The sequence below is a fragment of the Lutjanus erythropterus genome, chromosome 16 (assembly GCF_056507025.1).
Source record: "Lutjanus erythropterus isolate fLutEry1 chromosome 16, fLutEry1.hap2, whole genome shotgun sequence".
Classification (NCBI taxonomy): Eukaryota; Metazoa; Chordata; class Actinopteri; order Lutjaniformes; family Lutjanidae; genus Lutjanus; species Lutjanus erythropterus.
The window spans coordinates 28,629,138-28,643,462 of record NC_139332.1 but is presented as its reverse complement, the minus strand read 5'-3'; the positions used below and the strand labels follow the sequence as shown (position 1 = coordinate 28,643,462).

The 14,325-nt window shown below is 40.9% G+C and overlaps 1 protein-coding gene across 1 annotated transcript; it reads left to right on the top strand.

The window, feature by feature from the left end:
* The first annotated feature begins 4,546 nt into the window (after positions 1–4,546).
* On the top strand, positions 4,547–9,176 carry LOC146313282 (kelch-like protein 10). Its single transcript, XM_084739459.1, has 5 exons — positions 4,547–4,871; positions 5,395–5,878; positions 7,169–7,780; positions 8,557–8,706; positions 8,811–9,176. The coding sequence occupies exons 1-5, from the start codon at positions 4,732–4,734 to the stop codon at positions 9,174–9,176; spliced, it is 1,752 nt and encodes a 583-aa protein (XP_084595585.1). The 5' UTR covers positions 4,547–4,731.
* Positions 9,177–14,325: the final 5,149 nt, after the last annotated feature.

Genomic DNA, 14,325 nt, shown 5'->3' with positions numbered 1-14,325 from the left:
AATCAGATGACAAAACTGTTGCACCTTAAGGCAGAAATGCACTTAGGAGACCTTTAAGTGAAAGTACGCATTAATTTATATATGCATACTACACATGCACACTACTATAAATATACTTTCTGTGTTTTTTAATTTATATACCACACCAAACTACTGAACTTTTTTAAATCCTTCACTGATTTTGCATTGCACTTCTATAATACTGTCAGACTGATTGATAGTTTAAGTCAAAAAGTATTAAAATAGTGCAGATGCCCTTTTTTAATTATTCTTCCTTGACAAAACCTGGCACCTACATTACCCACAATGCAATATATTTGTTGACAACATGGTTGCTGTTGTGAAATGGCAGCAGTGATGGCAGTTTTGGTTGATTTAGGCACAAAAACTTTAATGAGCATGTTACCTTATGTATGTCACACGTGATGCACGTAGCGTTATGTACCTTAAAACTTCAAAACTTTTCACATTTTCTTTTCACATGAGACACAAACCCCATCTCCTCCCGGTGCTGTCCTCTCGCTCTTTATACCACGTCAAACACCTGGAGCGTCTCACACAGCCCAGTGGGTTTAAATACAAGTCAGCGGGGTACCGAGTGCATCTGCATGAGATGCTGAGGGGCAGCGAGAAAACATCATTATCTGACGAGTTGAGAAGAGGCTTGTAGAAGTCTCTAACACCTGTAAATAGACTTGGATGTGTAAAATCATCGGAGCTCCCCCTTTTAAAGCCCTTTTACACTGCGTCCCAGATGAAAGTGCGAGTCCACAGATGGACAATTTAGAGCTTCAGTGAGTGCTTCAAAATTTTGCCAGTGTCAAAAACTTAGACATCTCCAACGATCAGCCTTCATCCACTTGTTTTAGATGAACAGGACTTACCCACACACAGACACACAGACGGACGCTTACACACCCAGTTGCACACACAGACACATGCACGTGATAAAAGACAACACACATGAACAGGCATCTAAACTGTACATGCATCCATGCAGGAAGCCATTCATGCACACACGCTTAAACAGAGTCAAACACACAATCATTGCCCCAAAATCTGCACTCCCTCCCTGGTATTAAACTGCTGTCTTCCTTCCTCAAGGGCAAACACAGCAGGTAGTCTGAGATCTAATTAGCTGGTTAGCCTTTGGTTGACTGAGTAAAGACCCCATCCAAGAGAAATCTGAGCTCGGTTCACGACATTTCGCTGTGATAAAGAGGAAATGTGTGCGGCAGTGAACAGTAGGAGAGAGCATTGTGTTGATGAATGGCTGCTAAATACAGCAGCTTCTGATTAAACAGTATCTGAGGAGGTGCTTGTAAAAACAAAGAGGCAGCGAAGAAGAATGACTGTAATCAAACAGATTTCATCAAACTACTTGAACTTATTTACCGGGGGTCATTCTGCTTGTTTTCAAACCACCAGGCCGCTAATCTGTCTCGAAGGCAAAAGGAGTCAGAACTGAGATGTCAAAACGTTCAGGCGCACAGCGTGAGCCGAATATTTAAGAGGGGGAAATAAGTTTTCAGAGGGCCAAAAGCAAAAAAAAAAACTGAGCTATAAATAACCCTTGTATCCTGCCCCCGCCACTTTTTGGGTGAAAGCAGCCCCTCTAATTTGACTGACGGTAGATGCAAATTCATATTTTTTAGAATTTTAAGCATAAAGAAAGAACACTGCATAGGTTTGTGTGGTTGTCGAGCAATTGGCATTGTTATGTGAAAAAAAAAAGAAAAAGAAATAGAGGCTGATGATCATCCTTCCAGTCTGCTTCAACCTTATAGAATCTCCAGGTGATGCATTTCTGACATTTATCACTTTTTATGTTGTCAAGACACTTAATTTTGCCGTTTTGGTAAACTGTCCTTACTGTAAACTAATTAATCTGTGGCGAAGCAAAACTACTGTCTCTGTTTTCTGTTACTAAGAGCAGAGAGAAGTAGAAAACAGGTCTGTATTGTTTACAAGGTTTGTTATTAGAAGGTCAGTCAGCTCAGTTGAGGCAAATTATTATCGTTGTTTGAGTGGACAGACTATTAAACCAAGTCTATACTGACTGGACATTCACATAAAAAGTGACAGATTTTCCCTTTATCAGCTACTAGATGGACTACCATGACATTTTTTTATCAAATTAAATATCCAGTACAACATCATTAACAAAAACCACTGATGTGACAGTGCAGATCATATAAAAATAATCCCTCTAAATCATCACCCACGACCCGCCAGAAGTGCGTGGCGGTATCTGCACCTGCAGAGACATTGTCCACCGCCCGTACCTTCTTATTTTGCTGTGCTCGGGACATTTTACCAACCGCAAACATTGGTATTTGACGTCCTGTGAATGAGACTGACAAATCAAAGCTTGGTTAGGTTTAGGTACAACTACTTGATGCTTAGAGAGCGATAATGGTTTGAGTTAAAATTAAGGCTGTGTATCGGTAAGAATCTGGCAATACGATACATATCATGATACGATGATTCGATTCAGTATATTGCAAAATGTTACGATACTGCTAGCAAGACACTATAACACAATTTTAAATAAGAGTTTAAAAAGTTTTTATGCAATCAGAACAATGAAAAAAGCTAAAAAAAAAAAGAAAAAACACTGCTATCTAGCGGTTAGGAATTTAAACGCAACACAAAATGAACCACTGTCACAAATCTTTGCATATATCACAAAATCATGATGCAGTGTCATAATGCGATACTCGATATTTTAAATATTTTCTTACATCCTTAGGGAACCATAGTGGTTCGGGTTAAAATTATTAAGGTTAGGGGTGCGTTCTGGTCATGGTGACAATAATAAGCATCCCTCTCTGGACTTTGCCGGTCTATAACGACGTCATCACAGTCGATCATTTGAAAGATCATATTTACAGACATCATCTTTCTCTCTATCTGCCTTCAAACTCAGCATCAGTCAGGAAAAATTGTTGCCATAAATTCTGCTCATTGCAATAAAATGGAAATAGAGTCATATTTCTCAGTCGTGCCTCTCTCCTTCCGACTCTCGAGAGCGTTTTCCTGCGTGAGGTTAAGCAAGCATATCCATGATTAACTGGAAATTTGACTAAACAATCCTCTGAGCGTCCCTCAGTCATTACGCCTAAATATGACAGAGCGTTAACACTCAGAGATTTTAACATTCATGAGGAAGGAGAAACAAAGAAACTGGAGCCGCGGAGCGCGAGAAGAACAGAGATATGACTGGACACTAATGAAGATGTATGTTGCCAATACACATCACTGAGTGAATGTGTGTGTGAGTGTGTGTGTGTGTGTGTGTGTGTGTGTGTGTGTGTCTACTTTAGGAGAATGGACTTCTTTAGGATCTAAATTGCCTCTAAAATAGCTTGATAAATGCTAGTGAAAAAAAATAAATTACACTTGTCAGTTTCAATTTATTCAAACAGTAAAACCTTTATTGCTCTATCATCCGTGTCATGTCTGTGAATCTATCTGCCATTACCACATCCTGCTGATTCATAAATTACCCCACGCTGACTTGTTTCTGTATCACCTTGCTGTTGTGTTTTGAGTTTAAACATTTGTGTGAGTCGCATGGGAAACTCAATATTCTCACCCTGGTCCGATCTCCGCTTCCTGTCACAAAAAATTTTTGCACACAGATTAACGGGAAAGCTCTCGTGACCTCCGACCTTTGCTGAAGAAACAGTGTGGGATGCCTGCAGCAGGACTTGACTCTTGGGCTGTCAGTCTGCAGCAAAGTCAGATTTAAATAGAAACAAACATGCTGCCACATATTTTTATGCCCAGTATCGCTCTCTCCAAACCAACCAAACTCCATAGGTGAAATCAGGAATTTTATCTCACAGAACACAGGAGTTGCCAATCTATCGCTGCCTTGATCTGTTTGTTTGTTTGTTTGTGTTATTCTGCAACTTTTGTGAATCCAAACTAACTTTTTAAAACACTGAAGCCACACAGTAACACAAACTATCTGACAGATCACGGCAGTGGTTGACCAGCAGGGTCAACCACTGCCGGTAGCTGTAGGCAGAAATAAAACTTACATATCTCTACCCCTTTCTTACTTTTCTTCTTTTAACTCATATATTATCTCAACACATTCCCAAATTTATTTGCAACTAATATACAATTTACAATCCAAATAAATAAATAAATAACAAACATTTCATTTACAATCCAAATATCCACCCAGTGTTACAAAATAAATATATACTCTCCTGATGCAACCTTTCCTCATAAACCTGCCAAAAATATCTTTCTTGTATAGTTTTTTAAATAGATTTATATTAGTGACATTCATGCTGGAAGTTATACTGAATTAAGTGTGGTGGTGTGCATATTGTGTGTGAACAAACTTAACAAAATGACTTTGCAGTGCTGACATTTATACAAAATGTAGCCACATTTATGATGTTTTAACTTTAAAACCTTACAGAGACTTTATTAAAACATCATCCACGTGCTTTATTATTGGACTGATGTGGTGGAAATTAAAGTATAAAAACTAAATTATAACAGGAGCAAATGAATAAGGTTTTTTTTTATGTCAATATAATTGTTTACAGTTAAAATGAATAAATTAGAACTGTCAGTGAACTCGTCACTGTGATGCAGTAAGATTCCATTCTGGAGTCTCTGAGGTCACATCTCATCCTCACACCACAAACACCAGCAAGCAAAGGACTGAGGTGAAAAACATCTCATATTTAAAAAAAAGACTCAAAGATGAATGATCGGGGCAAGTCAAGCTCGGTGTATAACGACCTGCGTCTGAAGGGAGACTTTTGTGACGCGGTCATCAAAGTCGGGGATGTTGAATTTCCAGTCCACAAGGTGATCCTCTGTAAATGCAGCCCATACTTCTGGTGAGTTGGTTATCTGATGAATTTATGAGCTTCAGATGAGCAGAAAAGCAATAATGATGGGGACAAATGATTATAAAAAGTTAAATCAGTGATCAGTTCATGATTTAAGTCTGAGAAATACAACAATCACAGTAAGTTAGGAGATATATTGATTCACAGGGCCTTTGTGAGAAGTTAGATATCAGTTCAAATGAAGGTTTTTGCTGCCGTTCAGTTGAGTTCAACTAAAGATCAACTTTGATGTGAAAATTGGGGCTGTTTTATTGATTGATGACTGTTTTTTTTAATGCAATTCACATGAAATTTAATTTTATTAAAAATAAAAACATTAATGCCATGTCCTTGGCTGAGCTGTAACCTGAGTAGATGCACACTTCCTTCTGTGTAGAACACTGTGTATAACACTGCAGCTCGAGTTGACTGCCTGAACTACCTTGCAGGTGTTACTAAATTATTGTCATCAGTGTGAAGATGAGAAGAAAAAACGTTGAATACTGTTTATTTTCAACTGACTGTGTCACAGGGCTCTGTTCAAGCGCTGGTCAACACCGGACAAAAAGACCTTTGAGATACCCGGCCTGTCTCCAGACATGATGCAGCTCATCATCGAGTTTGCATACACCGGCCACGTGTCCATCACAGAGAGCAACGTCCAGGAGCTGCTTATAGCAGCCGATCAGTTCAACGTGATGGACGTCGTTCACGCCTGCTGCGACTTCCTCGTGGGGCATCTCAGTCCACAGAACTGCATCGGCATCTGGCAGTTCACCAAAATCTGCCTCTTGGCTGACCTGCAGCACAAGGCCTACAGCTACATCACTCAACACTTTGAGGAGGTTGTTTCCTGCGAAGAGTTCCAGCGGCTCTCTGCGCAGGATCTCGCCGGCGTCCTCGCAAGAGACGACCTCAATGTCAGGAAGGAGAGCACTGTGTTTGAGGCCGTCCTCCACTGGATCGCCCACGCGCCTGAAGAACGAAAAGGGCACATCGCTGAACTCTTGTCTAAGGTACAATAACAATCTGTCACATATTCAACATTTAGCTGATTATCAATAACAATCAATACTCTGAGGCCACTTGGGTGTCTGAACATGAAGAACATTAATTTGATCTGGACCAAAGAAAAAAACAGTAAATTGTTCCCATTTGCTTCTTCAGACAGTTAACTCACTGTTTATACAGTTTGTAGTTAAATTAAAGTAAATTAATTAATCTATTGTCTCTGGTGTTACAGTGAGCTTCTTATTGGTAAATTTTAAAAGAAAGACACGAACACAACACACTTCACACCTCTGTTTTAACTCTTCACTTTCTGAGTGATCAGGGGAAAACGCCTGCACTCACAGTGTGTGCTGATGAGCATATAGTTACTAACTATTTTTGCATGAATATAGTCTAGACATCGACATCAGGAGACCACTTACCAGCAGATCACTAGATGGTTTTAAATAGCAGTTTGTGCAGTGTTTGAATTCCCAGCCAACACACACTGTTCCTGTCCTCTGAAATGTCTGAACAATGCATAAAGGTGTTGTTAAAGTTAGACTGGTCACACTCCAGGTTGCTGTTACTGGCAACCAGTCTTAGAAAGGTTGCTTTTTGAAATGTAATAGGTTACAGATTGCTAGTTATCCTTTAACTATTTGAATTACTGTTAATGTTTTAAACTGGACAATAAAGCTGCAAAAAACATACATTTAAACCAGGCGGTGTAAACCTCACAACTTTGTGTGGCTGATTGCAGTTACATTGACTTACCTGTAGATGTTTCCTCGGGTTAAACAAACAAACTTTATTGTCAATCTTGTCTGATGATGTGGCCACCAGCCTTGATGTGGTCTGCTGGTTGCAGGCACAGCAGACTCAGATTGCAAAGAGCAATGTGCAATGATTGGCAGATGACAGTTGGTGCAAATTCAAACATGAGAACACATCAAAAACAATGCTCAAAATTTGCATGCATGCTGTTAAATGAATGGAGTCCAGATTAAGAGACAACTGTAAGCCACTCCTTGATGGAGTTGCACTCAACAACAACTTTGCTGACCCTCGTCGGTAAATATGACAAAAGATCCTGCACAACGAAAAGATGCAAAGATGCAAGATTTGTTTCCTCAGTGAGAACAAATGGTTCGATGTCACAGTCAGACTTATAAACAATAACTAAGAGACTGACTATCACCCGTCTTCTCTTGTCCAATATCTGTTCAGTTGAAATTATTAGAAGATGGAAACAGTGGCCTGGACACAGGACTCAGTTCAAAGGTTTTGTCCTGTTTTCTGTTTTCTCTCTGTAGGTCCGACTGGCTTTGACTGGCATCGATTACATCCAGATGAACGTGTTGTCGAATGAGCTGGTGGAGAGCAACCCTGGCTGCCTGGACATTGTCCAAAATGCTCTTCAAATAAGTTGCATGATGATTAACCGCCACATATGTGTCATCCATGACCCCCTGGCTCGTCCTCGCCTGCCTAACACCATCCTGTTGGCCATTGGAGGCTGGAGCGGCGGTGATCCAACTAATGGCATTGAGGCGTACAATGTCAACACAGGCCGCTGGGTCGACGTGACAAATGAATCGGAGCGTCCTCGAGCCTATCACGGCGCTGCCTTCCTCAACGGGTTTGTCTACTGCGTTGGTGGCTTTGACCGGTTGGAGCATTTCAACAGCGTGCGCCGGCTTGACCTGGACACACACACCTGGCATGAGGCGGCACCCATGCACCACCGCCGCTGCTACGTGAGCGTCACTGTGCTGAACGGATGCATCTATGCGATGGGCGGTTATGATGGACACCTACGACTCAGCTCTGCAGAGTGCTACACGCCTGAGACCAACCAGTGGATTCTCATCAGAGCCATGCACGAGCAGAGGAGCGACGCCAGCTGCGCAACACTCAACAACATGGTGGGTGAAGTGAAGAGCTGCTAGGAATAATTCAGAGTGACAGAGAGCAGTGTGATGGTGACTGGAACACTGAAAATTTGATTTTCTACCTGTTTGAAACAAATCTTAACATGCATACCAATACCCATACTACCATACTGCTTAGTATGGCAGGAAAAGATTTAGTATGTCCCATTACAGAGTATGTCAAATGCAGTACGCCAAAAATACAGGATGTGCTACTGCATTCTGTTGCATTTTTCAGTATGCTTCTGAATGGTAATTTTTTCCCTAGGAAGGCCCAGTCTGCCTCTGATTGGCTTACCCAAACTCTACGCCAAAACCTACCCAAAAACCTAACCAACCCAACCCACGAAGGCAACGAGTACTTGCCAATCAGAGGCAGAGCTGGGCGGGTCATTCTTTTGCCATTCCAGGGAAAACAAAAGTTGGCATTCAGAACAGCCCTAGAAGGTGTCAAGAGATGTGTTTTGCTGTGATACATGAAATGCTGAAGGATGGTGTGAGCAGAAAGGTCAACATGTATTGCATTGGTTGTCATTTTTCTGTTAATGCACTATGCATGAAATCAGGATCAGCTGTCCTCGGTCCAATTTAGTTTTCAGTTGGACCATTAGATTCTACAGTAGATGTCGGTTGTCAGCTGTACTGATCATAGTATCTAACAATGTTGTAGAAATATTTATGTATTATTTACGTTAATACAGGAAACACTGTCACCAGTTTGACACCATGCAAAGTGTTAAATTACTTAATGGCTCTCCTGTTCTCCTTAGATTTACATCTGTGGTGGTTTCAATGGGAACGAATGCCTGCAGACGTGTGAATATTACCGCCCAGAGACCAACCAGTGGACAATGATCACCCCCATGAGCAGCCGGCGCAGTGGAATTGGCGTGATTGCATATGCAGACCATGTCTATGCAGTAAGTACATGAGACAGTGCCGATATTCACATAGTAACACACAAACTGTGTGAAGAGCTTTTGGCCAACGGTGACCCTTAATTATCTTACATTTCCTCCCAAAGGTTGGTGGCTTTGATGGCAACAACCGTCTGCGCACCGCTGAGGCCTACGACCCCCAGACCAACACCTGGCACGCAGTGGCCTCCATGAAGACCACCCGCAGCAACTTTGGCATTGAAGTGATCAATGATCTTCTCTTTGCCGTTGGGGGCTTCAACGGCTTCAGCACCTCGTCTAACGTCGAGTACTACGACTCAATGACCAATGAGTGGTGTGACGCCTCTGACATGGAGATCTTCCGCAGCGCCCTGAGCTGCTGTGTGGTGTCCAGGTTGCCCAGCATGCCCCACTTCACTTTCTTCTCTAACGCCCTGCTGTTTTCAAATGAGACGGAGGATGAGATGGACAACTCGGAAGAGTCCGCCTGAAACTCCCGAACATTAAAAGCACAGTCGTGCCCTGTACCACCGTCCACTCTGGCAAGACTTGAGCGTTTTAAATAAATTTCTTTGAGCATCAAACTGTTGTTACTTCAGAAATTTGTGTAATTGATCAGTTTGAACTTGTTTCATGCTGTGTGAGAAGGCAGGTGTCCAACCTGCAGACACAGGGTTTGAACCAGAGTCCCTCATTTCAACACTGACGCCTCGATAAGATAAAATGTCCTGCACCCTCCCTGCACCCATGGACAGGATCGTTGCTGTCAGTAGACTTATCATTTTTAGTTTTTTTAAGCTGCAACACTATTTATTGCTAGAAAATGAAATTGCATGCTGTTAAACGTGTGTGCATTCCTGTCATAAATATTTTTGAGTGTGAAAGGCTGCTATGATATGTGTATTTTTTTGGTATTTACAAGCGAAGATTGAATTTTTTGCTGTTTTGAAAGACCAACAGAGTGACAAGTCTGACGGTCCATAATCAAATCTAATGTCAGCTGCCTTCACACATCATTTTCAAGTCCTGTATGTTTGCTAAAGGGCTATAGGGCAATGCTAATGCTATCAGATAGTAAACAGTAGTCAGAACTTTCATTAATATTTTGTATTATTAGCATTTACATTAATATTTATCACCAGTAGTGGATTCTGAGGGACATTTGTCTACTGAATGGACACTCTAGAGGAAAGTTTAACATGTTTTGTCCACTGGAAGGGCTCTTTAGAGGTTACTTAACCAAATTTTTCCCACTAGGACACCCTTGAATGCACTTCATCACATTTCGTCCACTTCAAGGACACCCTAGAGGACACTTTATCATGTTTTATCCACTGGAGGGGCACTTTAAAGGACACTTTACCACATTTCGGGGCATCTAAGACAGCAGATTTGTGTTGTTTTTCGAACATGGGGCCACCAGAGGTCACAATCACCCCCCTTTATTCGACCCTTATTAGATTTTTACTAGAGAGTTATTATGTACACTTTACAACAGAACTGTAAACTAAAGTGAATCTGCCCCCTGATGACAACTAATAAGGGTCTAACAGAAGGTATAATACTGTTCAATAAAACTCATATTATTTCTAGTTTTTGTCTAATTTGATACAAAATACGTGTTATTACGTCTTATTATTGTACTGTAAATTAAAGCACAACCAGATTGTTTATTGTAGCACTAATGGGCTCATTTGACCTCCTCCCAGACAACCAGGGCTCAGACACTGAGACATATAGCTACATAAGATTGCATCACTGTCTGAGACAGAGGGACAAAAATCAGAGTGGAGGAGTAAAATAAATAGAGAAGGGAGAGAAAGAATAGAGTGATAGAGAGAGAAAGACGGAGGAGAGGGACCTGCAGGGAAAAACATGGACAGTAGAGATTTAGTCAGTCATTCAGAGTACAAGTTTGTGCTGTTACATGACTTTCTGGCTGATGTCAAGGACTGGCTGTTCCACAATCTCCTCAAACTAAATTTGGACAAAACTGGGATTATTCAGGGGGAAGAAAAGCTTGAATGACTTCAGTCTGTCCTTCTCTGTTTTGCCGCATGCACCCACCTCCCCCCTCTGTCCCTCTCTTCCTCTCTCTTAATCTCTCTCTTCCTCTCTTTCCCTCCTCTCTTCTCTCTCTTTTTGTCTTCCTCTTCATCTCACAGACAAAGCAGCGGTTGCTCTTTTTTGGGCAGAGTCACCTTGAGGCAGCGAGTCATCTGTTTGGGTACATCCGCATAGGAATATATAGAATGAATGTGTACATAATGGTTTTTTTTTTTCATGTCAGAGGATTTAAAAATAAACAACTTTCCTCTCCCTCTACTTTAAGCATGACTAGACACTTCATTTTACTCAGATTTCTGGCCTCTGAAAACATATAAAAGTTTAAAGAAACCAGGTGAAAGAGGCAGTCATTGATGCATGTGTTCAGGTGGCTTCATTTGAGAAAACCACACTGTTACATGTATTTTTCTGCAGCTCTAAATCAGGGCTCCTCAACCTGGGGAGGTCATATTGTTTCATAAATTGGCAAATTTAATTAACTATTTAGTCCAGCAGGTATGGGGCATAAAAGCCATATTTTAGACCAGGCAATTATTTTTATATTACTTTGCTTTGCTTTGCAGTGATATAATTTAGTCGTGTGACACCTTCTGTGGGGTTGAGCTCTTTACCATCAGAAAATTTTATTTTGAAGGGTCAATCTCATGTCCAGATGAGTGCATTGATCTATATACGCCTAAAGTTCAGCACAGTCACACACAAGTCAGGTTGGCATGTCAGGAATACAGTCTCTGATTGGCCAGTGGGCGGCTACCAACATGCTAACAACAACAACAGCTGTTTTTAAGATGAAAAAAAATTGATAAATAACCACAGAAGACATTTGGTGTTGGATTTATCATTATGGATTCATTTTACCACATCTTCAAAAAGATGCTGCAGTTCAAGGTTGAATTACAAACCTTCTGAAAGGGATGCATTCACACCGGAGTTGACGTATTAAAGGTACATTGCTAGCATAAGCTTAACATCAGCCTTTCCTGTTCAGCTTACTTCGGGGCTAACCCTGTGACTTTTCTAGCAGTTGGTCTTGAGAAGCTGCAGCGTTTATTAACTGACATGCTGCAACCTGAACTGTACATTTACTGCCAGAGTGACAGCTTACTGCTAAGTTTAAGTGTCTGCTCCACTATGAGCAGCACTGTCTCTGCTTGCTGTTATGACAGTATGCTGCAATTAAGTCCAATCAAACATAATTATTAAGGCAGTCGCGCTAAACTGCAGGAATTTGTTGCTGTGTCACCACCATAAGAAAAAAATCAACACCATCACAACTGTAGCCTTAGATTAAATTTTAGTGCATATAGAGGTGAGGGTTGAACATTAACCTTTGTTTTACCCACAAAAAAAGGTCGACAACATCTGCTCTAAAGCACAGATTTTTTTGACGGCATTGCTTAGTCTGGAAGTATTTTAATTTTCAAGCTTTGTGAGTTTTTCATGAGCACTGCATTTGTGGTCAGCACCGTATTATTCACTAGAACCATCTCGACAGATGAAGGGAAAGCGATGGAGAGCAGTTGTCATCATAATGTCGTCATGACTCGGCAGTATCCACCCTGTCGAGCCTCACAGTCTGTGTCGCCGCCGTCCCACAGCAGGAGACTTTAAAATGTTTATCAGGTTGAATGCTCCAGTGTCTTTCACAAGGAACTGAGCAAACAATATGAAATATTAAAATTAACATAAATCAGCAGATAGGCTCTCACGATTTCTCTGTCTCTCTTTCTTCGGCACGCTGTCCTTCATTTTCTCCATTTTAATATCCTTGTGTGTTTCTGGTGGTGTGCCTCCCTGCTGCACATTCAGACACAGAAACTGAAACTTCTTGGCTTATCTCTCCGTTAAAGTAATTGCTTTTTTTTTTTTTTTTTTTTTTTTTTTTAGCTCTTTCACACTGTTATGGAAAAGTTCATTTTTTTTCAGTCACAGTTTCAATTTCAATTTGCTTTTTTGGCAAAATATTTGCAAACACATTTGTGTCAAAGCACATAAAGGAAAAGAGTGGGCAAAGCAAAAGAAAAAAAAAAAGTGTGCTCGAATAATATTTGGCTTCTGGCATGAGAGAGTAGGCGACGCAGGGAGTTACATGTGAGACAAGTTAGTTGTTATCTTGTCTTTGGCCAGTGGGATGGCAGTTCTCTAATTTTGGATTAGACCAACTTCAGGACATTTTTATTAAAGAAGGATTCCTCAGAGATCTGCACTTTAAAATTATAGCTTCTCTCAGTTGTCGGTTCACATTATGCTAAAATTCTATATGCCATCACTAGACGACACTGACATGGGAGGATTCTGCAGAACCCAGGTACATTCAATGCCAGCATTAAAAAAAAAAAATCCCTAACTGCAGTATCAAGGCTAGGAAAAAAATGTGGTTATGGCAAATCAGCCTAAATTTTTCTCAGCTGTGCACTCGAGATCAGACTGGAGATGTAACTGCTCAGGTAAAAAGGAGACAACTTGCTATCTTCCTAAGTTTGTACTTTTTTTTAAAGAGAAAAAAGTTGTTTTATATTATGATATTTAGGTATTTCTTTACTGAAAATGACAAAATACAATATAGCCAGCTATAATATAACAGTAATTTTATTACAATTACTAATGAAACTAATGCTGCGTTTCTGTGTTACATGGTTTGTATGCATGAAGTCTGCATCAACCATCCACACACAAAAACATGTTATTTTCTCCAATTTAAAGACCTGCACCTCTAGTCGTCTCTGTAGGCGGTATGATCTGTTGAAAGATGTCGAGCGGCGTGAGCTTTCCAGGTGATTTCTTTATTGTGTGTGTGCATTGATGCAGTGTTTTCTATAATGACTTACTTTAAAGATTAGAGATGCTGCTTGTAGTGTCATTTCCATGCATGCAGTAATGTCACTGCAGCAAATGTGCGGGACATTAGAGCAGGAAAACTAAAAACTGTAGTTATAAACCTGACAGGACAGAGGAAACTCTCCACAGTACACAGCACTGACCCTTCGCTAAGCGTCGCCCTCCTGTGAGAACTGGACATGCTAACGTTTGCAGCTTACATTAGAGGAGATAAAGACAAACTTTAATGCATTCCACACACGTGTCCTCTGGTGTTTAATGTTTCTAAATGACCACAAAAAAGACACCACCATCCAGACTCACGTAACACAGAGTATCGCTTGTCTTCAGCCTCTTGCACACCGTTTCAACATGGAGAAAAATGCAAAGCTTGACAGGGCTGCGGCTCCCTTGCTATGGTTGCTGTTTGCGGGACGGGCTTAGCAAAGGGTCGATTAAATAATCAAAAAAGCTATTCTGCTGTCTTGTCGTGTGTTAAGGCGCACAAAATGTCTCTCTGTCCGGGGAGACGCACACTTTTTCTGACCCGCGACCCATCCATTATTAATCAAAATATTAATTTTAATCAACCACGGTGTCCTCGCTTGTAACTGCACTTGTCCTTGCGTCACTAAGAGGTAGACTTCGTTTTCACCACAGCTAACAACAAAAGCTTTCTGGGTGTTAACAGCTCACTGGATCAGCTGTTTAACTTTGGAGCGCAATAAGATATGAAAGTAATATAATGTAAGGAGG